Genomic DNA, 24,980 nt, shown 5'->3' with positions numbered 1-24,980 from the left:
CTGTGACAAGAAGTATAGTAAGGGGCATAAATGTTGTGAGAAGAAATTATTCAACATAGGATGTGAAGATAAAAAAGAAGAAGAGGTGGAACCATCACAAAATCTAAAGCTTGAAGATGCTACTACAACAATATCTTGTCATGCATTGTCCGACATTAGTAATCCACCAACCCTCGATATAGAAGGATATATTGAACAAAAAAACTAACAGTCTGACTGTTTGGAGTAGTACCCATAACTTCATCAATTACAAATTCGAAAAACTTCTTAATTGCTTTGTAATTCCAACACAAATGGAGGTACCATAAATTGTTCAAGGAACTGCCATACGATAAAGCTAAATAGGGGAGAGTATCTATTGGAGAGTCCCATGATTGCAATCGAAATAAGTGGTGTTGATGTTGTATTAGGGGACTAATGGTTACAATCATTGGGAACAATGGCCCTTAATTTTCAAGATCTTTTCATGAGATTTTCCTTAGAAGGAAATGAAATTGGGCTTAAAAGTAATCAATGGAACACTCTAAACTGATAAGCTTTAACAGCATGACAAAACTGCTAAAAATGGGATACCAGTGTATAATTGCACAATTTTGTTCATTAGATGTTCAAACAATCTATATTCTTTGCTCCCGTGGATCTTTAGAAACTTATCAACAAGAATTCCAAGGTATTTGGAGAGATTCCCAAGGTTCTCAAACTATTAAAGGACAAACTGGTTCTAACACAAAATAGAACGAAACAAGCAATAGATCAACATCAGGTTGAAAGGAAATTCGAAGTATGGGATTGGATATTTGTGAGACTACAACCATATAAATAGATGTCCCTCAAACAACAAAAGGACAATAAATTAGCACTGAGGTATTATGGCCCTTATGTTAATATTAGATAACAATGGTATGTTCTATGCTTAAGAGCAATTTACTTCAAATTTTCTTATTAGCCCAATATCAATTTCTAGATTAGTAATCCCATTAACATGATAGTAAATGCAGATAGAACATAAATAAAAAGCAGAAGACAAGCCAAGACAAGAGGACACAATGTTTGGCGAATGTCAGGGAAAAACCCCAATGTGGGGAAACCCTTTGATCAAGTCTTCTTATTATTCTTCAAAAGTTCAGTAGAGAGAAGTGCAATATACAATATTCACTTGCCCGATCACAGTGAAACCTGTCCAGTCAAACTATAGTCAACAAGATGCCCAACCACAAAGTCAATGTTGGTCAACTTAACAGAATTACACCTCCAAATCAGCGCGGTCAAACCCAGTCAATTCGGCCTCGAAGGACAATCTGAACCAGCCCAAAACAGTCACAAAAATATCAATCAAACTCGGTCAACGCAGAGTCAAACATGCGGTCAACGCTAGTCAAACTATTCAGAATGCCTCGAAATCTATGCCCAAAAATGCAGCCTACCCAAACAAAATTTTCTTCGATAAAATCGCAGTCAAACAAGGTCAATTGTTGCCTGATCAATGCTAGTCAAACCTTCTGCAATTTGGTCAACGCATGAAACAATAAATCACAGACTATCCTTCACATGTGTGGAGGAGAGGGGCTGCCCAAAAATCTGTACACCTAATCAGATGAGGAGAGAGAGAGATATGTGAGTGATGAATGATGTCCAAATGAGGTAGATGCTCCTATTTATATGCAACAATGAGGGTGAAGAGACATGTCTTTTGGGCTTCTGAGCCTACATTAGTTTGTTGGCCGACCTTGACAATTTGTCCATAAAAGAAATAAATTCATAATTCCATTTGTACATGTCAGAATGAGATGATCTTTAGATCAATCCTACACCTCTCAGAAAGAGGAATCCAATAAAATATCAACTTCATCATATGAGTTTTCCAAGGTGGAGTTTGGCCCTAGTTGCCAAATTTAACACTCCCTCTCAACTAGGGAGAACTCCACAAACCATCTGACAATCTGTACCATCTCTGACATCCTTGTTATACTCCGTTCTACTCTGCTTTGTTGCACAATGAAGAAATAATGAGGAAGAAATGATCGAGAATGTGCCATACCATTCTCCATTGACCTGAAGTCAATCTCTAATAATCAAGAGTGTATCATACCACTCTCCACTAACCCGAAGTCAGACTCCATTGATCCCAAATCAACATCAAACATTCTAGCATAAGGAGTACATTAGTACATGATGCTTCCATCGATAGTACTATGGTCCCTATCCTCATTTCCCTATTCATTGGCCAGATGAGAGGTACTTCCCATGAGTCTCGGACTACATGGGTAGGATGTATCGACAGGAGAAGGTGAACCACTCATCTTGCTCATATGCCATAGGAGAAGGTGAACCACTCATCCTATGCATATATCAACCATCATGAGGGTATCACAGGGTAAGGTGAACCACTCACCCTATACACAGCGCACCACTAAGGGAAGGTGAACCACTCATCATATGGTCGTTCATTGCTCCAAGAAGTACCCCAAGCCCCTCGAAGCTCCCAAAGCTCAATATCCAACTCAAATAGGACCCTCATAAAAGGGTCTCTCCACGACTCCAAGTCGTTCACAGAAGGTTAAGAATTTGACCTTCCCCAAGGGCTTCGTAAGAATATCTGCAACCTGATCATCAATCCCAATGCGATGGAACCTTATTGCTCCCCGTTGTACCATATCCCAAATAAAGTGGTACCTAATATTAATATGCTTGGAGCGGTCATGAAACACAGGATTCTCAGAAAGATGAATCACACTTTGGTTTTCGTAGAAGATCACGGTGGTATCTAGCACATGTCCAAACAACTTCCTCAACCCAACAGCTTCACAGGAGGCTATACTTGCAGCAATATATTCGGCCTCATCGATGCTAAAAGCAACCGATTTCTACTTCCTGCTCATCCAGGATATTGAAGCAGAACCTAGTGAGAAGCAACATCCCGATGTGCTCTTACGATCCACCACACTACCAGCCCATTCAGCGTCAGAATAACCATGGAGCCTTACATTCCCGATAGTGTATCTTAGTCTATAGGTGATTGTGCCCCGAAGATATCTCAGAAAACTCTTGGCAACAATCCAATGTATGTGATCAAGCTCGACCATAAATTGACTCAATGTATTCACTACAAAGCATATGTCCGGACGGGAGTTCACCAAGAACATTAGGGCCCCCACGAGTTGACGATACTCTGAAGGATTTCCCAAATCGGGCCCAGTAGCACTTCCGCATAACTTCTTGAAGCTAAGTTCCATTAGAGTAGTCACAAACTTACAATCCACCATCCCAAATCTTTCAAGTAACTTCACAATGTATTTTCCTTGAGAAAGGAAAATCTCACCGAGCTTTTGCCAGACCTCCAATCTTAGGAAATAATGCATCAGTCCTAGGTTGTTCATCTCGAACTCGGAAGCCAACTCCCTCTTACATTGATGATTAAGAGGGTCTACACCTATCAGAAAGAGATCGTCCACATAAAGTACCAAGATGAGAGGTCTATCATTCTCAACCTTAAAGTAAAGGTTTAGATCAGCTTCACTTCTTGTAAATCCCAACTTCATCAGATAGTTGTCAATCCTCTCATACCAAGCTCGAGGAGCTTGCTTCAACCCATATAGGGCTTTCTTCAACCTGCATACATGTGTCTAAAGATCTTGAACTTTGAACCCCTCAGGTTGTTCTACATAGACTTCCTCCTTAATTGAACCATGCAAGAAGGTGGTTTTGACATCCATCTGGTGTAGGTTCCATCCTTGCGAGGCAGCAAGGGCTATATTCGAACGGATGGTGGTATATCAAGCAACTGATGCAAATATCTCATCATAGTCCACACCTTCCTTTTGAGAGAAGCCTCTAGCAACAAACCTAGCCTTGAACTTTTCAGCACTTCCATCAGCTCCATGCTTGATCTTGTAGATCATTTCAAGGTGACAAAGGATTTGTCCTTGGGTCTAGGGACCACAACCCAGACATCATTTTTCATAATCGACTCATACCCTTCATTCATAGAATCCTTCCAAACTTGGTGCTTCACAACTTCTTTGAATGTGCAAGGCTCAGATTGAACAATGGTGCTCATGGCAACTAAGTACCCTTGGTACCTATTCAGCTTCTTACATTCACGAAAAGTTCCCCTTCGAGCAATATGATTCTCGGCATCTTTGAGAGTTTCCCTAAGCCATGAGTGTCTCCTTTTTTAGGAGGGCTCATGAGGAGGTGGATCAATAGGATCCATTAGCCCTTCAACATCGAGCATCGGCTCATCCTGCGGTTCTCCCTGCTTTCCTGTATCTGCTTCTTTTTCCTTCCTTGGAATAGGAAGGTTACTAATCTTCCCAAGGACAGCATCTTCATCGAAGGTGACATCATGACTTATCACCACTTCTCTTTGACCAGCCACATAGATTCTATATGCCTTAGAAGTTTCACTGTAGCCCACAAATGTTCCTTTCTTCCCAGATGCATCCAATTTGCTTCTCTTTTCTTTCGACACATGAAAATACAAAGGGGCTACCAAAAATTCTAAAATGAGAAACATCAAGTTTCTTACTAGTGAAAACTTCTTCGGGAGTTTTGAAGTCCAACGCTTGATGAGGTCATCTATTTTGAACATACACAGTAGTGTTGGCAGCTTCCGCCCATAAGAACTTTGGAAGGCTTTGATCATGAAGCATGGCACGACTAGCTTCTATAATGGAACCATTCTTTTTTTCAACAACTCCATTTTGTTGGAGAGTATATGTGGTAGTAGTCTCCCTCTTAATGTCAGCTTCTCTACAATAGTAACTGAACTCATTTGATTAATATTCAGTTCCATTACCGGTCCTCAATATTTTGATCTTCTTCCCTGTTTGATTTTCGAACAAGGCTTTGAAAGAACGAAACCATGTGAACACTTCGTCCTTCTAAGAAATAAATCCAAGTTTTGCGAGAGAAGTCATCCACAAAGACAGTATAATATAAATACCCTCCCAAAGATGTCACGGGCAACAACCAGATATATCAGAACGAACCAATTGCAAAATGTTGGTAGTCTTGCTATCACTTGAGGGGAATGGTCCCCTTATATATTTTCCTTCGGCACATCCCTGACAAACACCTTCATGTTCTACTTTAAATTCGGGCATATCTGTCACCATCTTTCTCACATCGGGTAGAGCCTTATAATGTAGATGAGCAAACCTCTGGTGCCATAATTCAGATTGGAGAAATGTGTCGCAAGACATAGCTCCTAATAGGCTTCCTCCAACTTGATATAAGCTATCAACCCTGAATCCAAGATTAAATGCTTCTTTGAAATTTCTTTTCCAAACACGTACCTTTCCATCAATGAATGCCACCTTGAATCCTTTTTTCCTCCATTGCCAAAATAGATATCAAGTTCTTCTTTAGATCAGTACATATAGTACTTCTTATAGATGAATGGTGTTACCTTGATTCAATTGAAGAGTAACATTCCCAACTCCCTTCACGAGTAGGTGGCATTGTCTCCAAGCATGATTTCCAAATTTGTACACTTTTCTATCAGATTTGAAAAAGCTTCCTTATACCCAGTAAAGTGCCTTGAGGCACCACTATCAATCAACCAATTTCCCAAGGTATCCGGAGGAGAGGCAGTAGAGAGGGCAGATATAAGATAAAATTATTTTTGCTTGTTATCTACAACATTAGATTCATCATACCTGGAGTTTCTTGATCTTTTGGGAGGTCGACCATTTCCATGTTGAGTAGCGAGAGCATTCCTTTTTCCTTTGTTGTTGAATCTACCATTCCTTTGATTGTTGTTGCCCCTGAAATTGTTGTGGTTGTTGTTGTCATCATCCCGAGGTGTATCCCTTCTATTAGGACACTCCCTAGCATAGTGGCCAAACCTGTTACAAATGAAGCATCTTCCCTTCCTTCCATCTTTGAATCTCGGTCTTCCTTGACATTGCTTCTTTGAACCTGCATTGTTCTTTTTTTTTAGCATGGGCAGAGAATGCAGTAGGTTCATTCATATTTGAAGGCATGTCTCTCTCCATCATCCTTATTGCTTCTTGAGTACATCTAGTCAACAAATCACCAAAACCTAGAATCCTGTCATTGTTGAGGATAGTAGTGTTGAACACATGCCATTCACGAGGGAGACCTCCAAGGGCAATGAGAGTGAGCTCCCTATCAGCAATAACTTCTCCAATTGAAAGAAGATTATTTTTTATCTCAGTAATCCTCATGAAGTAGGATTGGATATCTTCACCTCTTCCCTTCTTTATGTCCTTCAACTTGTTTTTGAGAAAGAGGACTTGGTTTGCATTACTAACCTTGACATGCCAACCAATCTGTCATACATCTTCTTAGATGTGTTCAAATCGGATATGTATGCAACCAAATGCATCTTAATAGAATCCCTGATGATCTTCATTGCTTTGACTTCGCCTTTCTTGTAATTTGTCTTAGCAACAACCAGTGCATTTGAAGGAGGTTCAGTGATCTTTCCCTACACATAATCCATAACATCCTGCTCTTCCAAAGTCAAATCAAGAGACATCTTCCATGCATGATAATCAGACTTATCATTGAGCTTGTCATCAGGTTTGAAGTAGGATGCTGAGGCCATTGGATCTTGTCCTTCTCCAATAGATCTTAGTGATTGCTCTTTTCACTCTTGCTTGGGCTTTGTCTTCACCTCAGCTCTGATACCATGTTAATTTTAGATAACAATGGTATATTTATGCTTAAGAGCAATTTACTTCAATTTTTCTTATGAGCCCAATATCAATTTCTAGATTAGCAATCACATTAACATGATAGTAAATGCAGATAGAACATAAATAAAAAGCAGAAGACAAGCCAAGACAAGAGGACACAATATTTTGCTGATGCTAGGCAAAAACCCCAATGTGGGGAAACCCTTTGATCAAGTCTCCTTATTATTCTTCAAAATTTCAATAGAGAGAGAGAGTACAATATAAAAAATTCACTTGCCCAATCAATGTCAAATCTGTCCAGTCAAACTGCAGTCAACAGGATGCCCTAACTAGAAAGTCAACACTGGTCAACTGAGCAGAATTACACCTCCAAATCAGCTCAGTCAAACCCAATCCATTCAACCTTCAAGGACAATCTGAATCAACCTAAAACAGTCCTGAAAATAACAGTCAAACTCAGTCAACGCAGAGTCAAACCCGTGGTCAACAATGATAAAACAGTTCATAATGCCTTGAAATCTGTGCCCAGAAATGTGGCCTGCGCAAACCAAATTTTCTCCAAGAAAATCGCAATCAAACAAGGCAACCCTTTGATCAAGTCTCCTTATTATTCTTCAAAATTTCAATAGAGAGAGAGAGTACAATATAAAAAAATCACTTGCCCAATCAATGTCAAATATGTCCAGTCAAACTGCAGTCAACAGGATGCCCTAACCAGAAAGTCAACATTGGTCAACTTAGCAGAATTACACCTCCAAATCAGCTCGGTTAAACCCAATCCGTTCAACCTTCAAGGACAATCTGAATCAACCCAAAACAGTCCTAAAAATAACAGTCAAACTCGGTCAACGCAGAGTCAAACCCGTGGTCAACAATGATCAAATAGTTCAGAATGCCTCGAAATCTGTGCCTGGAAATGTGGCGTGCGCAAACCAAATTTTCTCCAAGAAAATCGCAATCAAACAAGACCAATTGTTGCCCATTCAACGCTAGTCAAACCTTTTGCAATTTGGTCAATGCATGAAACAAAAAATCACAAACTGGCCTTCACACGTGTGGAGGAGAGAGGTTGCCCAGAAATCCGTACACCCAATCAAATGAGGAGAGAAAGAGATATATGAGTGATGAATGATGTCCAAATGAGGTAGATGCTATTATTTATATGCAATGTCGAGGGTGAAGAGACATGTCTTTTGGGCTTCTGAGCCTACATTAGTTTGTTGGTTGACCTTGGCAATTTGTCCATAAAAGAAATAAATTCATAATTCCATTTGTACATGTCAGAATGGGATTGTCTTTAGATCAATCCTACACCTCTCAGAAAAAGGAATCCAATAAAAATATCAGCTTCATCATATGAGTTAGCCAAGGTGGAGTTTGGCCCTAGTTGCCAAATTTAACACCTTATAAGGTGTTGCAAAGGATTGGAAGCATGGTTTACAAGTTGGAGTTGCCTTTTTTTATATTTAATCATCATAAAAATTATAATGCCTATTTTACATCTAGTCTTCCATGTTTCTTGCTTATAAAAGGTGATCAATGACAAGATCCCAACCAAACTATTTTACCAGAGATTAATGAAGAAGGGAAAAGCATACTAGAAAAAGAAACAATATTGTAAACAAATATTAAGCAACTAAGAAATCAAGCAATTATTGTGTACCTCATCAAATGGGAGAACCTACCAGTGGAATAGGAAACATGCGAAAATGAGTTGTTCATGTTAGAAACGCTTGCAATTAGTCAAGGACAACACTTGTTTGAATGGAAGGTACATGTTAAGCCTTATATAATGCACATGTTAACCCTAAAACCCCTTATTCAGCCCTAGATATTGAGTTATTACATTTCTATTGTTATATTATTATGTCAACTATAAACTTTTATTGTACCATTTCATTATAATTGTACACTTTGTCTCCTGTTTATATACAAAGAAGACCTGGTCATAGGATCATTAAATCTTGTTTTATATATTGTATTCGTTGGAAAAGGAGGTCTCCCCCTTGAAATGGACAATAATTATTGGTTTCTTATCTTTTTAAGGCGCGTAGTTCATAAAAGTCTTGGACAAGCCCTCTAAGGGGAATCTTCGACCAAATTGTGGGCTATTGATGCTATTGATGCTATTGGGGTTGATGATTGTAGCTCTAACAGGTATTTCCGCAAAAGCAATGTCATGTCCCTTCTCACAAACATTAGTCATAGGGTGTAGCTACACATTTTTGGCACAATTTTGACTTAGGAGGAGGACCCCACACTTCGACCTAGGAACTTTAGGGCAAATTCGACTTTATTTAGAAGCTAGTGGGATGTGGGGGCCACCCACATGGGGGAATTTGAACTTGGCCTTTCGATATGCTTGGAAGGAAATCGAATGGGTGGATGGAGGGTCCCACATGAGGCTAAAGAGGCCCAAGGGAATATAAGGAGGGATCATCTTTCATTTTGGATTATCTTCTACATTTGCAAACAAACACTCACTTGTACACTTTGTTGTTTAGCAAGTCTATCGATTGTTTAGCCACGAATCTCTCACGCGGGAGATTCAACCTCTACTTCGGAGGACCATCCGTGTCCACCCTAGGGACATTGTTCTACAGGAGTTTAAAGGAGTCAGAGGCAGTAACACACTTCAGTCATCAACACAAAAAGGGAATAGCGTACTTCTGGGCAACCAAAAAACATGCAGGAGTTGAAGGCCAGCTGGGGATTCATTGCTTGTTGGGAGATCTGTGAACTGAGGAAGCAGCATAGTGTAGGCATTTTCGCTAGAGTTTGCAGTTAGCTGGACCAGCACATCAGTCAGTCGTATTTCTGAGTAGGGGGCAGCGCAGAGGCAGTCCAGCAACAATTCAAGGTGATTTGGGGAGCAACTGATCTTGGCCAAGAGCAATTCGAGTAGTCAAGAGTTGGATAGCATAGGTAAATCCAGCATTTTGGAGGAGCTTGCAGAGGGATTTGCAGGCAGTTTCCAGCAACTCGAATTTGGCAGCCATAGCTAGGGAGAGGCTCCAAGGGGGTCAAAAAGCAGAATTCAAAAACAGCTAAATTCCCTTCTGGAGTTTTCTGGGTTTTGTCCAAGGATTCTGGGGTTAAAACACACACAATTTTCTGGGCGGTTTTAGAGCACTTTCCAGCTCGTCAAAGTTCAGCAGTGCAACGGTTTTTTGGGGCAGCACAGTGCAGAGTGGTGCAGCAGTTGGGTAGCCTTCAGCTCAGCGATTTTCCCACTTGGGGTTGGTCTTGCTTGTTCATTGGGACAAGCCCAAGGGCACCATTCCAATATATATTGTATTTAGCCTACAAATTTCAAATAATATGGCTCAACAATTCCTTATTTGCAGCATTTCCATGGATGTTTAATGTGTATTTCATTTTTATATTCTGCTACACAGTTTATTTGCTTAATATTATTTTTATTCCTATTTAGGATCATTACAAGCAAAGTGTCCAAGTTGCGGGAATTGTCATTAAATGAATCATCATTAGGGGTTCACTTTATTTATTAATTAATAAAGTAAATGTCATTTTATAAAGTGGGTTTAATTTAATAAAGAGCTTAAGTGCTAAGTTTACGTATGTTCTATGCTAGAGCAGTTTATTTCAATTTTCACAGTTAGCTCAATATATTTTTCAGATTAGCAATCACATCAGCGTTAAAGTAAACTGCAGATAGAACATAAATATAACTCGCAGAAAACAAGCCAAGACAAGAGGACACAAGATGTGGCGCTAGCCAGGGACAAACCCCAATGTGGGGAAACCGTGGATCAGTTCTTCTTATATGTTCTTCAATAGTTCAGCAGAGAGAGATAGTACATTTACTACTGAAGTCAACACTTTGACTTTTCTAAATGAGAGCATAGATCATCTCTAAGAAGATGATACATGAGATCAGTTGAAGACATGTCTGCTTCAACTAATTCTCCAAGGTGACTCCTTCACCTATCATCGTGATGCATCTCGTCATCATGCAACACCTCACCATACTGCACCATGCTACACCCATCATCACAATGTTGGACCTCATGACTGCTTCACCTAATATTGTACTGTTGTCCCATGTGTCATGATTGAACCATGTTGTCAATGTTAGCTGTCACATTGCTTGTTTGTTGTCCCTTGCATGCTTGTTGTACCATTGCATGCTTGGTATACTTGCCGCTAAGTACCATACAACTGTCCCAATGTTAGTTTGTTGTCCCTTGCATGTTGTTGTACCATTGTGCCACTGCTGCACAATGTCATCGTTGTCCCATTGTGCCACTGCTGCACTATGTCATGACTGTCCCATTGTGCCACTGTTGCACAATGTCATGGTTGTCCTGTTGTGCTTTGCCATACCATAACAGCACCACGAATTTGCTGCACTAAATACTAGTTGTCCCATGTTGTACCACTGTACCATTGTTGTCCCATTGTGTACTATATGCCATTGACCATTGTTGTCCCATTGCTATACCATATGATGCACCATATTGTACCAAGTTGTCTTTGTTGTCCCATTGCTTATCATTGCAGCACCATGTAGCATTGTTGTCCCACTGCTGCACAATGTCATGGCTGTCCCATTGTGCCACTGCTGCACTATGTCATGACTATCCCATTGTGCCACTGTTGCACAATGTCATGGCTGTCCTGTTGTGCTTTGCCATACCATAACAGCACCACGAATTTGCTACACTAAATACTAGTTGTCCCATGTTGTACCACTGTACCATTGTTGTCCCATTGTGTACTATATGCCATTGACCATTGTTGTCCCATTGCTATACCATATGATGCACCATATTGCACCAAGTTGCCTTTGTTGTCCCATTGCTTATCATTGCAGCACCATGTAGCATTGTTGTCCCACTGCTGCACCATACTTCTTGTTGTCCATACTGCTGCACCAATGTTGCACCATACATCTTGCTGTCCGTACTGTTGCACCATACATCTTGCTGTCCATACATCTTATTGTCCATACTACTGCACCATACATCTTGCTGTCATATACTTGATGTCTATAACGTTACAGCGTTCATTATAAGACTTGGATCTATCATTCATGACTGTGATTCAATCCAAACAGCAGATAGAGCATCCTTATTTAGAACAGCGTTAAGGATAGCTGAAGGTGTGGCTTCTTTATCTCAGTGTTTACGTGTGAGAGCATTCCTTCCATGACAACAATGGTATTCCTTTCATGACTGCGTATAGGATAAGGGCTTTTCCTTTCATGACAGCGAGGGCATTCCATGTGTAAAGCACTTCTTCTAGGACAACGTTTAGGTGCCATCTCCATTAGGCAACGTAGCAACTAGGTTTAGGGCATCTCTTCTCCTTAGACCTGCGGCTAGGGTTTCTGCCTTCATTTCCATGGTTGTGTATTATTACTTCTTCATAGGGCAGCATTAGGGCTTCTCCATAGGGCAGCATTAGCGCTTCTCCACAGGGCAGAGTTAGGGCTTGCTGTTAGGCCTCATTCACCATGCTAGATCTCCCTTTCCTCCTGCGTCTAGGACTTCTTCATTAGGGCAGCGTAAAGCCTAAGGCACTCCCTCTAGATTAGCGCAGCATTATCCCTTAGGATCTCTCCTCCTACTAAAACCCAAAGACAAGTAGAGAGGAAGAAATCCCAAGTGTGTTGAAATGACTTGAAGTCCACCTCTATTTATACTTAAAAGTTGAGCACAAGTGGGGTTTATTTGGTTGCTGGCCGACCTTGACGAATTGTCCCATAACACAAATAAATTCATATCTCCATGAATACTTATCAGAATCAGATGATCTTTAGATCAATCCTACACCTCTCGATGAGAGGGATCCAAGAAAAATATCAGCTGCCATTAATAAGATGACCCACATGGAGTTTGGCCCTAGTTTCCAATTTTAACACTAAGTTTGGGTGCTAGATATTTAAGTTGAATTTTGGACCATTGATCTCAACTCAAGATTAGATTTCATCTTGACTGTTGAGATTAGAGATTTGCCCCAACTCAAAATTATTAAAGGAAGCCAAGTGAAAGAAAGGACACATTAATTATTTTCTTAAAAAAGAATTTGAGAAAGAGAGAATGAAAAGAAGGACATTTTGATTTTCCAGGCAAGGACAAGAGCTTCAACAGCAGCGAAGGAGAGGGAAGCCATTAATTTTCAGGCCATAAAATCCATACGGTCTAGAATAGAAGTGATCCAAGGTAGATTTCTGAGAGCTAGAAATTCAGGTTTGTTGGGTTTCGTTTGTATTTTTTCAGAGCCATTTTCCAAATATGGAAGCTCTTGTAAGTTCGAAAGTTATTTGAATGATGAACTGATGTTGAAGAGAAGAAAATTTGTGCATGCACGAGATTTGCTTTTTTCCTTTCCTTTTTCTTGTTTTTCTTATTTTTTTATGTTTTTCTGCTGCTTTATTTGGTTAAAGAATTCCAGTTGTGTAAATCTAGATCTAATCTATTTACAAAGGCATTGGTTTTCAGAAATTAACAGGGGCATCTTGAATGAGCATATCCTCCTAGTGAGGTTGATTTTCCTGTAAATTGTTCAAGTCAGATAATTTCACCCCTACGTGCTCACTCATCTCTAGTGTTAAAGAGAAAATTGACAAAGGGAGGGTTGTGATTGCAAATCTGCAAATTGCTAAGTTTGACAAGCCAAGGTAAGGTGCACTTATCAACCATTTTATTTTAAAAATCCAAAATCCTTTTTATTTTTATTTTTAACTAGTTTAATGTAAATTGTGTATCTTTCATAGCTAGTAAAGAGCATATCCTCCTAGTGAGGTTGATTTTCCTGTAAATTGTTCAAGTCAGATAGTTTCACCCCTACGTGCTCACTCATCTCTAGTGTTAAAGGGAAAGCTGACAAAGGAAGGGTTGTGATCGCAAATCTGCAAATTGCTAAGTTTAACAAGCCAAGGTAAGCTGCACTTCTCAACCATTTTATTTTATAAATCCAAAATCCTTTTTATTTTTATTTTAACTAGTTTAATGTAAATTGCATATCTTTCATAGCTAGTAAATCCTTGGGAAATAGTAAATATTTCAATATATAGCCGAAGGACATAATACATCTGATTTTGAGCATATTTTTCATATCTTTCACGGGTATATTTAGCATGTTTTGCAGATATGCAATAAGACATTGTTGTAGCAAACCAATTTTCGTAGAATTTTCACTCTACAAGACATAATTTCTACAAGTAGTTAATTTGCCTTGTTTCAGCTCAGATTCATGTTTGCAAATTTATTTCTTTAACTGCAGCTTAAATTAAGTTATTTCAACCTTACCAGTTTCTATTATTCAATAAAATATTTTTTTTGGCTAGGTACCCATGGGGTTTTGACCCCAAGACCTCAATAAGTAAATTTCCAGCTTGCTGGAAATCCTATTCTATTACTGATCCAAGGTTTAGAAGTGGTCTAAATTGACCAATTTTCTAGATCTAGAAATGTTTAGGCACTTTTGGGTGGTCTATTAAGGGGTTATGTTGTTGTTTTCTGCAAATTTTGGAGAAATCGCAAACTGTAAAACAGGACAGAAAATTGGCTTTACATGGTAACCCCCCTAACCAAAGGTTCCGACTACAAAAATATTCATATTTTTGGTTAGTATATTTTGCGTACACTCCATTTGACTACTTGCATGCTACATCTTCTTAGATTAGAGTGTATTTCTTGCTGGTTGGTATAATTTTACTACATATTTTACACAGTAGGCCAGCAGGACAATGACTTAAACTCCTCCACTCTAGCCATTAGGCCTCATTATAAGGCACTAGTCTCATATTGGCCGCCTTGAGTCATCTAAGGGAAGTCTCCCATTGGTTGGCTTGAGTCATCTAAGGAAAGTCTCCCAAAGCGATTTGGGTGGGAGTTGGGCTTAAAAAGTGGGACTTAGGCCTAGTTGACAGTGGGCCTTTGCCCTCTGTGCCAGCCTAGCACGTCATAAGGATCTTCAACGACCCTGCTAAGAGGAGTGGTAACAACGTATATTACACATTTATTATACAATGGATGAACATGTTACTTGTCAAAGAGTGACCACATGCAAGCACCACACCTATTATATATCATAGATATTGTATACCAGGCATCTGTGTTTAACATTGACTACATGCGATGAGCAAAGCAGTGATGAGCATACCTGAAATCGGAAAGTGTACATTGCAAGAGTACAAGCATTCAAATTTGATACAATGTGTTCATGTACTTAGGTTTGCTTGCTTGCACTATTAACTATATGAATTTACAAGGTATACTTCTTATCAAATTTTAAAGAGTATCCATACACAGTGTATAACCATTCGAAGACCTTATAAAAATAAATGGTAGTAGCAGTATCTTGGTGGATATTTGGCATTCAGAAAAGGTGGGAATAATGGCTATTAAATTAGCGGAAAGTTTTTTTGTTTCATTATGTCCCAGAGGTGCAGGCTTGAAATTCACAAAAGGTGGGAATAATGGATATTAAGTTAGAAGGAAAAATTTTATGTCTCATGATGTCTCGGATAGGAATGATTACCATTCACAAAAGGGGGGAATAATGGCTATTGAGTTAGATGGAAATGTTTTTTGTTTCAATATGTCTTCAAATGTAATTATTCACCTTTTCACCCAAAAGAGTTTAACGTAGTTGCATTTCAAATACCAATCCAAGTGAACCATCTTTCAAAGATATATATTCAATGGATATGTTCATCGATCAGTCTCTATGACTCCAAGCCGAATATATATGGAAAGAGTATGTCAATCACTGGAACAACTTATTGGAGAAACAGGATTATGCAAAATTTGAATTCAAAAACACTGCAAATGTAAAATCATATTAAAAATTAAACTACACTAAGTACAGAGTCCAGACACACCTAATGCTCTTTCTCATAGCAATAAGCATGAACAGTATGCTGGGAAGCATACCACATGCCAGCAACAAAGGAGAGGCAGGAAGAAGGGAGAGAAGAAATATGGACAAAACATATTGTAAAAAAAATGGAAGCTATGAGAAGGTAAATGAAAGAAGAGAAAAAGGGCCCACAGGGAAAAAGAATGAAAATGTAGAGAAGAAAAGTAAAAGTTTACAATAATAATGTAAAAGTTTACAATAATAATACTCCCCCCCCTGCCACAAACAACCAAGTAGAAAACAAGTTTCAAGTGGAAAGCCTAAATATTACGACGACTGAGGCAGCGGGTAAAGAGTAAGACAAGTTTCATTTAAGAAGTAAAACTGCCAATTATTATCAATTTTACAGCTTTTTTCCAAACCAGCCAATTACTTTTAACCAACATTTTGTTCATCATTTTCCAATTATTGTGAATCACTATACTGAAATGAATTATTATCGTTTACCAAAATGCTTACATATTTGAAATACCCTTTTACACTTAATAAAAACTACAATAACTCAAGCAAATATTACATGCAGCATTTGGTTACAAGTGTTTCAATAGTTTCGGAACAGATATTCATCCAAAGAGAAATAGTAGTGGCTCTAATAACGATTACCTTGGGGGATTCGCTTGTACTTGCAAGATTCTTCAAATTGTCAACAATTTCCTCAGGATATCGACAATCTGTCTCTAAAGCCAATTTCTCCTTCATTTGGATCCTGGCCAATGTAGCACGTTCCCTCTCTGCTCGTCGGTTTTTGTACTCATTCAAAGCCTCTTGGATGTTTCTTTGAGCTTCTTCACTCAATTCACTTGCAACAAAGACACCCTCTGCAGCCATTGCCTCTTTAATCAATCTATGTCTATAGGTAGTCTCCTGCTTATCACACTTCTTTTTCACATCTAACCTCTCCCTCTTCAAAGCATTTTCATTCGCTATTTTTGATCTTTGAGGCCATTTTCCTGACCGTTGCTTGCCTCTCAAGCGCCCAGAAACAGGACCTACATCATGATATCTCTCCCTGTGTCGGTTTAACTCAAAGAGACTCCATTTAGTTGTCCTTCCAAGACATGGATGAAGGCAGCAAACATATTTGTCCCGGACTCCGCTCTCTTTCTTAATCCCATATCCCTCATGTGCCATGGCTACAGGAACTAGCATTTTTCTGCATGGAATAAAATATCAAAATACTGAAGCAAAGAAATTTTATCATTTAACACAAATCAGCTATATTTAGTACAGAGTGCATGTTGAGAATATACTGTGGCAAGATATTAAAATTCATATAATTCAACTCTACCATAAGATTAAACTCTGCACACTAGACAAGAAAGTCTTTAAAAACATACCTATGAATGTAAGATGTAAAATCCAAATAATCTATCAGAACCAAAAATCCGCAGTACTATGATTGATTCAGCTAACTGGCCATTTCATGAACCACGTATTTATCATTATCATTCAATTCAGTATCAATATTTGAAAGAAAGATTCCAGCAAAACAATCTCTTACAGAGTATTTGTTAAATGACCTAATTAAACCAGTCAAAGAGGGAATCCAGGGAATCCATATCTATGAGTAAACAGGCTTATGAACATTCTAAATACACCTTCACAACCTCATCAAAAAAAGTCAGCAGCTGTTAGATAAAATAGCTGATAAAAATGTCTTAGAAATTCACCGATAGGTACTCATTTGACTGAGTCGGGTAAGATATATCAGGATGCAAATATAATGGGCACTCATTGTGATTATAGATTGTCTAGTTCAACAAGCATATTAAAGATACATCATTTACCATTTTCATTTCATCTGCAAATGAATTTTTAAAAGCCCGTAAACATCAGGTAAAATCATTACCTACCCAAGCACTTGTCAACATGACTCTAGAGTTAAAGTTTGCAGAGAAAATGAGCCAAGAAATTGCATGTCTGAGCCCACCGCATGGAAAGCATGACTTTAGCCTCCTATTTGGTATGAGAAAGGAACTGTACAGTACAATCACTCCTTGCCAAGTATTTAAACTAAAGAATGCCAAGCAAGTCATGAACTGTCTCCTCTGCATCTAGTCACTAAAGCACAAGAAGTTGAGTTGAAGGCAAGGGCAATAAAAAGCAGACATCTCTGAGGCACATCCATGAATCAAGCCTTCCCAAGATGAAGAAGAATGTGCAAATACAAACTACTTCAACATAAGAAAACAATACAAACTGAATTTCAAAACCTGTTATTAGAAGTGTCAAAAAGTAAACATACCCATGAAACAGTGGCCACTTTGTCACTTCTACCTCTTTGACAAGAGAAGAGGGTACATTTACATCAGTCTTTACTTTCCTCAAAAAGAAAGACTAGCCTTCCTGTTATGGTCAAATATATCAGCTCAATGTTTGTGTAGCTGTGCCTTTCTCAACAAAGATTATAACTTTTTTCTTTATATTTTTTTTCTTAAGAAACATGACCAGATAAATAGGAAGAATACATGAGCAAAATTGTTTCATAAGCCAGATAGTCAATACCAATAATAGAAAACATCACTAGATATGGTCCTACAAGCAAACTTACAGCAGACCATAAGCATGATGGAATAATAGAGAGGTAAAAAAAACATCTCATTTTAAAACTAAAAATCTGCCCATTGTAGCTAAAGATACTAAACCTTTTGATTCATGGCATAAGGGAAAAACGAAACTAAAGAAGAAAAAAAAAGAAATTAAAATGAAAAAGGAAAGAATGAAGCTGCTAAAAACCACCACTTAAACAATAATAACAAAAAGCAGACTGTTTCAACTAAATGTAAACTGGTGAACATTTTCTAACCATGTGTTGTCAAGAAATGGATACCTACTATCATCCTTGTATAAGGTAAATACTTTAAATAACAATGCATTTATTGTTAACGTTTAGTATCTGTAAGTGTTCTACACAGTCCCAATTCACTACTCATCGTACTCTCTAGTCCCGTTAACCTTTTCCTGGTCCTTTGCAGATTCATAAAAGTATCTTATATTATCTTTGAAAATTGAGGTCAGTCGATCTTTGATCAATTGATTACAACATTGGGAGTTTTGACCTTCTGAACTAAAAGTTGCCCAATTCCATTAACAAGTCTTCTGATATTAGCCTCTAATATAATTACAATATAGACCATGCATGCACACTAGCAATAATCTGCAGTAAGTCACACATACTTAACCCAGAAAAAGCTTCGCTATCTTGATCCTGCAAATAGAGGGCTCTTTTGCCGCACAACACAAATTTTGCCAGCTAAAAATTTGCTACAAGCTATCACAAAGCATGTGCATGCTGATCACAATAAGAGCCTAGCCTTGATTATTCCAATAAAACCCAAAATAGAAATATTGCCTTTTTGTAATTCAAACAGTAAGATTTGCCAGAATTAAAACCTCGAGCTATCAAGAAAAAGTAACAACTTGAGGATTGGCTTCTGCTAGGGTCTATGTCCACACCCTCTTCAGCTCATGCTTCCCCCCTCTCCCATTGACCTCCTTTTGTGGTCATTTATTGCACATTAATCTACTTATCTTTTAACGGGCAGCGCCATGGAAGAAGAGAGACAAAGCTCTTCCTTCTGCTTCCCATGGCCAGTGCTCTAGTTGGTTCCAAGAGAGACACAACCACAACTGCCCACTTGCATGGGAAGCCGTCATTTGGACCTAGAGATCCAGCTGTTGCCACCTTTAACACACAAGCTTCTACATGTGCCATCTCCCTTTGTCGAGGACTTGAAGTATGCAACAAGAGGGGCAATTAAGACCAACATTCCTTTCAATCAGTCCTTGCTCAACTCCACTAGATCTAGTGTTGAGGCTGGCCCATTGTCGAAAAATGTAACTAGGTTCGGTCTTCATAAAGAAGAAAAAAAAAATTATTATATTGACTTGCTTCATGGGTTTCATGAACAAGAGATTTTGTTTTTGAGTCAAGACTCCCATTGGGAGTCTTTAGGAATTATTTGTCATCTAGTCATAAAATGATAGAGTCATTGTCATGTAATGAAGTCATGTTACACTTTGTAAGAGGTCAATTTTGTCTATGTAAAGTATCCTCCAAGAACTTGTCCCTTATCCTCTTCAAGTCAACCTACAACAATGGAAGAATATGCTAGAAGAAATCGGCCTACAACGATGGAAGGATATTCTAGAGGAAGTCAGCCTAACCTCTAGTGATCATGTCAGCCTAAAGGGCATGAGATGAGGTGTATATAAAGCCTAACTCGGCCTCACTTGAAGGCAAGCAACTCAACTTGCATTCAATCACGCAGAAGTGGAAGAAGAGGTGAAGAAGTGCGAAGAAGAAGGCTACAAAGAGAAGTGTGAAGAAGTGAGCACAAGGGTTTCTTCTGGGACAACGAAAGAGATTCTTCTAGTCATAATGAAAGAAGTTTCTTCTAGGTAGTACGAAGGAAGTGTCTTCTGGGCATATGAAGGAGAAATTCTTCTGGGTAGTGTGAAGGAGAGATTCTTCTGGGATCAATGAAGGAAGGCTTCTTCTAGGGTATTTATTTTGAAGGAGAATCGAAGGCATCAAGTAAAGATCGAAGAGAAGTAGTACAGAGACTAAGGTTTCTGATCTAGAGACCGAGATTCTCGAGAGATAGCCGAGAAGAGCAGTGTGGAGATTAGAGACCGAGATTCTCTAGGGAAAGCTGAAAAGAAGCAATATAAAGTATAGAGATCAAGTTTCTCTAGAAGGAGCCGAGGAGAGCAGTCCGAGATCAAGAAGAAAGAGAAGAAGGGAAGAGGCAGAGCATCAAGTTTAGTGACAAGGTTCTTAACATGATACTAGAGTCAAGGGTTTTTGTCATGGCCTTGGTACTCATCGAGTGAAGATCTAGAAGAAGAATTTTGATCAGGTTTTCCTCTCAAGAGGCGAGAGATTTTGCCCTGGTTGACAAGCCCACATACTATGTCACTTGTCTCTCATTGTGCATATTGATAATTGTCTTGATGAAAAGAACACAATAATAACATAATAAAGAAAAGAGTATAAGCTAAGAAGTAAAAGTATATCACAAGCAATTATCAAGCAAATAAATCTTTTAACTATTCATGCCCTAGATTTCTCAACACCAGTGAACCCCTTCTCCTCCTCCTTCCACAACCTTCTACATAAAAATGGTAATGCTAATCGAGGACCTTTGTTGCAAGAAACTAACCCCAACCTGACATACCCATATCGGAAACACTGAAACACATGGATGGCATTTCTTGATTTGGAAGTTTCAGTGGCATTTTGACCTAAATTTGCCCTGTTTCCACAACTATTTTTGCTTGCGTGGGCTCACTCAAGCACCCAAAAAGGGTGATGGACCCTTCTATGGCCCAAAGAAGAAAGGAATATACCACAAAAATTTATCTCTAATCAACCCACACTCTAAATTTTTTTGTTGATAAGGATGAGAATGAGGATTATAAGGATATGTAATTGTACTCGTCTTTAGCACATGTTTATTTCATTTTCAACACATACAACTACATATAAAGGTTGATTTTGGATATATAGCCTCATGAATAAAAGCAAAGTTTGGAAACTTGGATGTATAGCCTCATCTATAAAGGATAATTTTGGATTTTGCATCATGTAATCATCTATGGAAGTTAACATAGACTTGGTTTTCCTTCTTAAATGTCATTTGTGTTTCATTCTTTTCATTTTTTGCAAGATAGCATGCTATTAACTTATTTGTAGAAATAAAATATTATTATTATTATATATATGACATTTCAAATGACGTTTTCATTTTTGGGGGGTCACGTTTCTAACCGTACCCATTTCAAAAACTTCTAGACATTGCCACATTTTGTGCAACTTAGTCCAAGACATTGTCCTAAGAACTGAATGCATAGAGTTTCCAACATGTTGTTTGCAAATTTTATGTTCTATAACATTAATTAAAGTAGTTATAGGCATGCATTGCTTGATCATGGGATTCGTTTCTCACAAGAATTTGTCAACATTCATCCCACTACAAAAGGATTCTTCATCCTTGTGTTCGATTCTGATGAGGAACAATTAGAAGTAATAAAGCATGGGAGGCAAAGTGGGGTTGCAATCAGCTCCACACAATTGAATTTCTCAAACAGAAAAGCAATACTCTGAATAGAAATCAACACAATAAAAAAAATATACACACATCATCAAACCATAATTCTATTCTCTTTATTGAATGGCAAAGCATCAACTTTTAGCATCCTGGCATTTAGAGAACCATCACAATCTTTGGATTCTATAAAAACACAAATATAGAAGGCCAATAATTTACAAAACTCAATTTTAAGCTTGTGTATTTGGATTGCATCCTTCCAACTACCTAACCATTCAAATTCAACACTTTACAATCGAAGGGTTCAGAAAATTTACTAAATGAAATGAATATTTCAGCAAATTATAAATTATTACAATTTTAGCTAAAATTAACCAGTGTTCCGCGGTGACGCATCCCCCATGGTCAAGTGCACACACCTCTCGCACCCCACACACCCGAGACGGGGGGACGTCTAGGGGTGCATTTCCCCACGCACCCCTTTTGGGAAGTCGTGGGGAGACACAAGGGGTGCGTTTCCCCAGTGTGGGGGACGCAACTCCCCAAAAGGGGTGCTTTTGAGCGCCCCCCACCCCTCAAATTTGTCTAAAATATATAAATATATATATATATATATTGAAAACTCATGTATTAAAAAAAATTTAAAAATAAATTAATTAAATTTAAAAATTTAAAAAAAAAATACAAAACAAAACTAAACTAAAAATTAAAAATTAAAAAGTTAAAACTTACCTAGGTTAACTTACCTATTCATTTCCCAAATTCTCTTGCCCACCGTCGAGCTTTGTTGAGTGCTCCCTTGTCGCCATCAAGTTGTACTCTCTTGCCCGTCGTCGAGTTGTGCTCTCTTGCTGCTATCGAACTCTGCTCTCCTTCTGTTGAGCTTTGCTCTCTTGCCCATCATCAAACTATCCAGAATGATGAATGATGAATTTAATTTTTAAATCAATGTAGATTATAGAATGATGAATGATATGGATCAATGTATTTGAATATTTCATTATTGAATTTTATTATTGAATCTCATGGTATGGATGAATGATGAGTATGTCATATGAATGAAGTATGTATCAAAATGAATGATGAAGATGGATCAATATATGTCATTATTTAATTAAATTATGAATTTAAATTTTATGTGTGGATCAATGTATTACTATTAGTTTATTTATGCTTTCATTATTGAATATGAACTTGAATTATATATATATATATATATATATATACCTCCACGTCCCCCCGCACCCCCAAAATTTCCCTACAATTTGAGGGTACTCCCACACGTCCTCCATGTGCGTCTCCCCGCACCCACATCCCCCCGCACTAAAGTGTTTGTGGAACATAGAAATTAACTCAGTAAATTCTTTGGTTGTCAACTTGACCATTTTTAGTAGATTTGAAATCAGGGTTTTATCAAATAGGCATTGTCCAAAAGAAAGGCATAATACTACCTTTGTGGTGGCACAGGAGCACTACTAATGGAGAATAATGCCTTTCGGTCTGAAAATTCCTCCTAGTGTGTTTCAAAAAACAATGGCAGATATTTTAAAAGAAAATGCATGGATTATCATCTACATAGATGATATTTAATTTATTCAATGAATCTCCAAGAGCAGTTCAAACATTTGCAACATTTTTGTGATTTAGTTTATCAGCATGGTATAGTGCTCTCCAAAAGTAAAATGGATATAGGAAAAATCAAGATAGAGTTTCTTGGTTTCAACAAAGCAAAAGGCAAAGTGATCCTTCAAAACCACATACTAAAATCCTTTTAAGAATTTCCTTGTTATCTTGAATGATCAAACACAGTTGCAGCGCTTCCTAGGAAGTATGTACTATGAATTATATTGAACCATTCTATATAGGTCAGGCAGGAAATATCATAGTGCTGCAACAAAAATTGTAGTGTACTAAGGTGATTTCTACCTCAGGGTTTCTCGTGGCAATGGACTTTTTTTCTTTCATCTAATAATGAAATTGAACATAGCCATTTATTTGTTTCCAAATGATATGATAAGCTTAGTACATATCATTCGTAGTATCAATATTTTCTCAACAATTATATAACAAACCCAATTTTTTAAGTAAACGTCATCGGCAATTTCCAACAGTACCACAAATATTGGTAGAGAAATATAGTCAACCATTCATCAATAATGACTCAAACCCAATCATTCGGTCAAAGAAGTTCATGCAACGTATCTGTAATATTCACCTCATAGATATGGCTATGATCAGCAATAATATACCAGAGACGAAATTCGATAGAATAGTTGAACTGAATATAGGCTAAATAATGCATGTCCACTATCTCCTTTAGATTGTGGCCCGAAAATCCTACCAAACAAATTACAAAGCACTTCGACCAGAAGAAGAATGTCTATTTCGTTCAGGACCACAGATTTTCTTCAAAACATGAGGAGCAATCCCACTACAGAAGGGATCTCGCACACTGAGACAGGAAATTCACTCAACCTACAACATCAGTTGCTACACATAGAATTTCAGGAATTCGTCCTATAATGGACTTCAATGCCTCAGGCAATGTGTTCTGCTACTCTGGATGGCATTGATCTGCTTCAAGGAATCCTCGCACTAGGCCAACCTTAGATGACTCAAAAACTATCACATAAGATCTTTCAGTGCTTCTATTGCTGGCCTTCAAATTTTTTTGCCCACAAGGAATGCGCTGCTTGATGGCCTCGTTCCTGCCTTTAGACTTTAGTCATATAATTCGATCCCTTCAGAAGAAAACTATTCTAAACAAAATGTTGTTTGTGATTGGTAGATGGTCAAGTTCTTCAAAACTCAGCCCCAGATCTGCGGTATTTTCTACAAGAAATTTGGGCCCGGTTCTAATCTTCGTTTATGTTCATGCTTAGTTCAGTGACTATTGATTTTGGGTAGCATCGGATGTGCTCTAGCCATGAAAATTGGTGGAGAGGCTAAAGCACATGAGATCTCCAAGACCCAAAAATGGTTTGGGCAGATTCTAACCGGTTTGGGAGATATTAAAATAATTTATAATTTTAATGGACTTCCTAAGTCTAAACTTAGGAAAAATAAAATATTAATGGATATTAATATAAAATTGAGTTAGAAGGTTCCAAAAGTCATGGATCAAGCCAAATCTAATCTTAGCCGTTGATTAGAGATTTAATCTCGGTCATTGATGGACCAACGAGAAAGGTATAAGAAGAGGCTTGAGGGTTAGTTGGAGAACGCACTGAGGGAAACTAGTCAATTCTATTTCTAGAGCAGGGTTAGCTGAGAAATTTGAACTAGTGGCTTGGAGAGCAGCAGGAGGCAGCAAGTACGAAACAAAGAGTTAGGAACAGCACCAAGGGGACAGCGCAAAGGTTGTAGAGGC

General features: G+C 38.2%; 1 protein-coding gene across 6 annotated transcripts in view; it reads right to left on the bottom strand.

Annotated features, from left to right (window-relative positions):
- The window catches only part of LOC149195987 (uncharacterized), a 132,567-nt gene that overhangs the window by 73,673 nt on the left and 33,914 nt on the right, over positions 1 to 24,980 (bottom strand). For 3 of the 6 annotated variants that reach the window (XM_089405456.1, XM_089405452.1, XM_089405457.1), the window contains one exon: positions 16,161 to 16,710. In XM_089405456.1, coding sequence (XP_089261582.1) covers positions 16,161 to 16,706 — 546 coding nt within the window. In that variant the 5' untranslated portion in view covers positions 16,707 to 16,710. Of the gene's footprint in view, positions 1 to 16,160; positions 16,711 to 17,406; positions 17,619 to 17,802; positions 17,904 to 24,980 lie in introns of all 6 variants that reach the window. The other 3 variants (XM_089405455.1, XM_089405453.1, XM_089405454.1) reach the window with 2 other exon arrangements.

This window comes from Pinus tabuliformis, chromosome 2_2, assembly GCF_031772625.1.
Source record: "Pinus tabuliformis cultivar Carrire ecotype Pingquan chromosome 2_2, CPIR1, whole genome shotgun sequence".
In the NCBI taxonomy this organism is placed as follows: Eukaryota; Viridiplantae; Streptophyta; class Pinopsida; order Pinales; family Pinaceae; genus Pinus; species Pinus tabuliformis.
The sequence above is the reverse complement of the archived record's forward strand: the minus strand, read 5'-3'. Positions and strand labels throughout refer to the sequence as shown.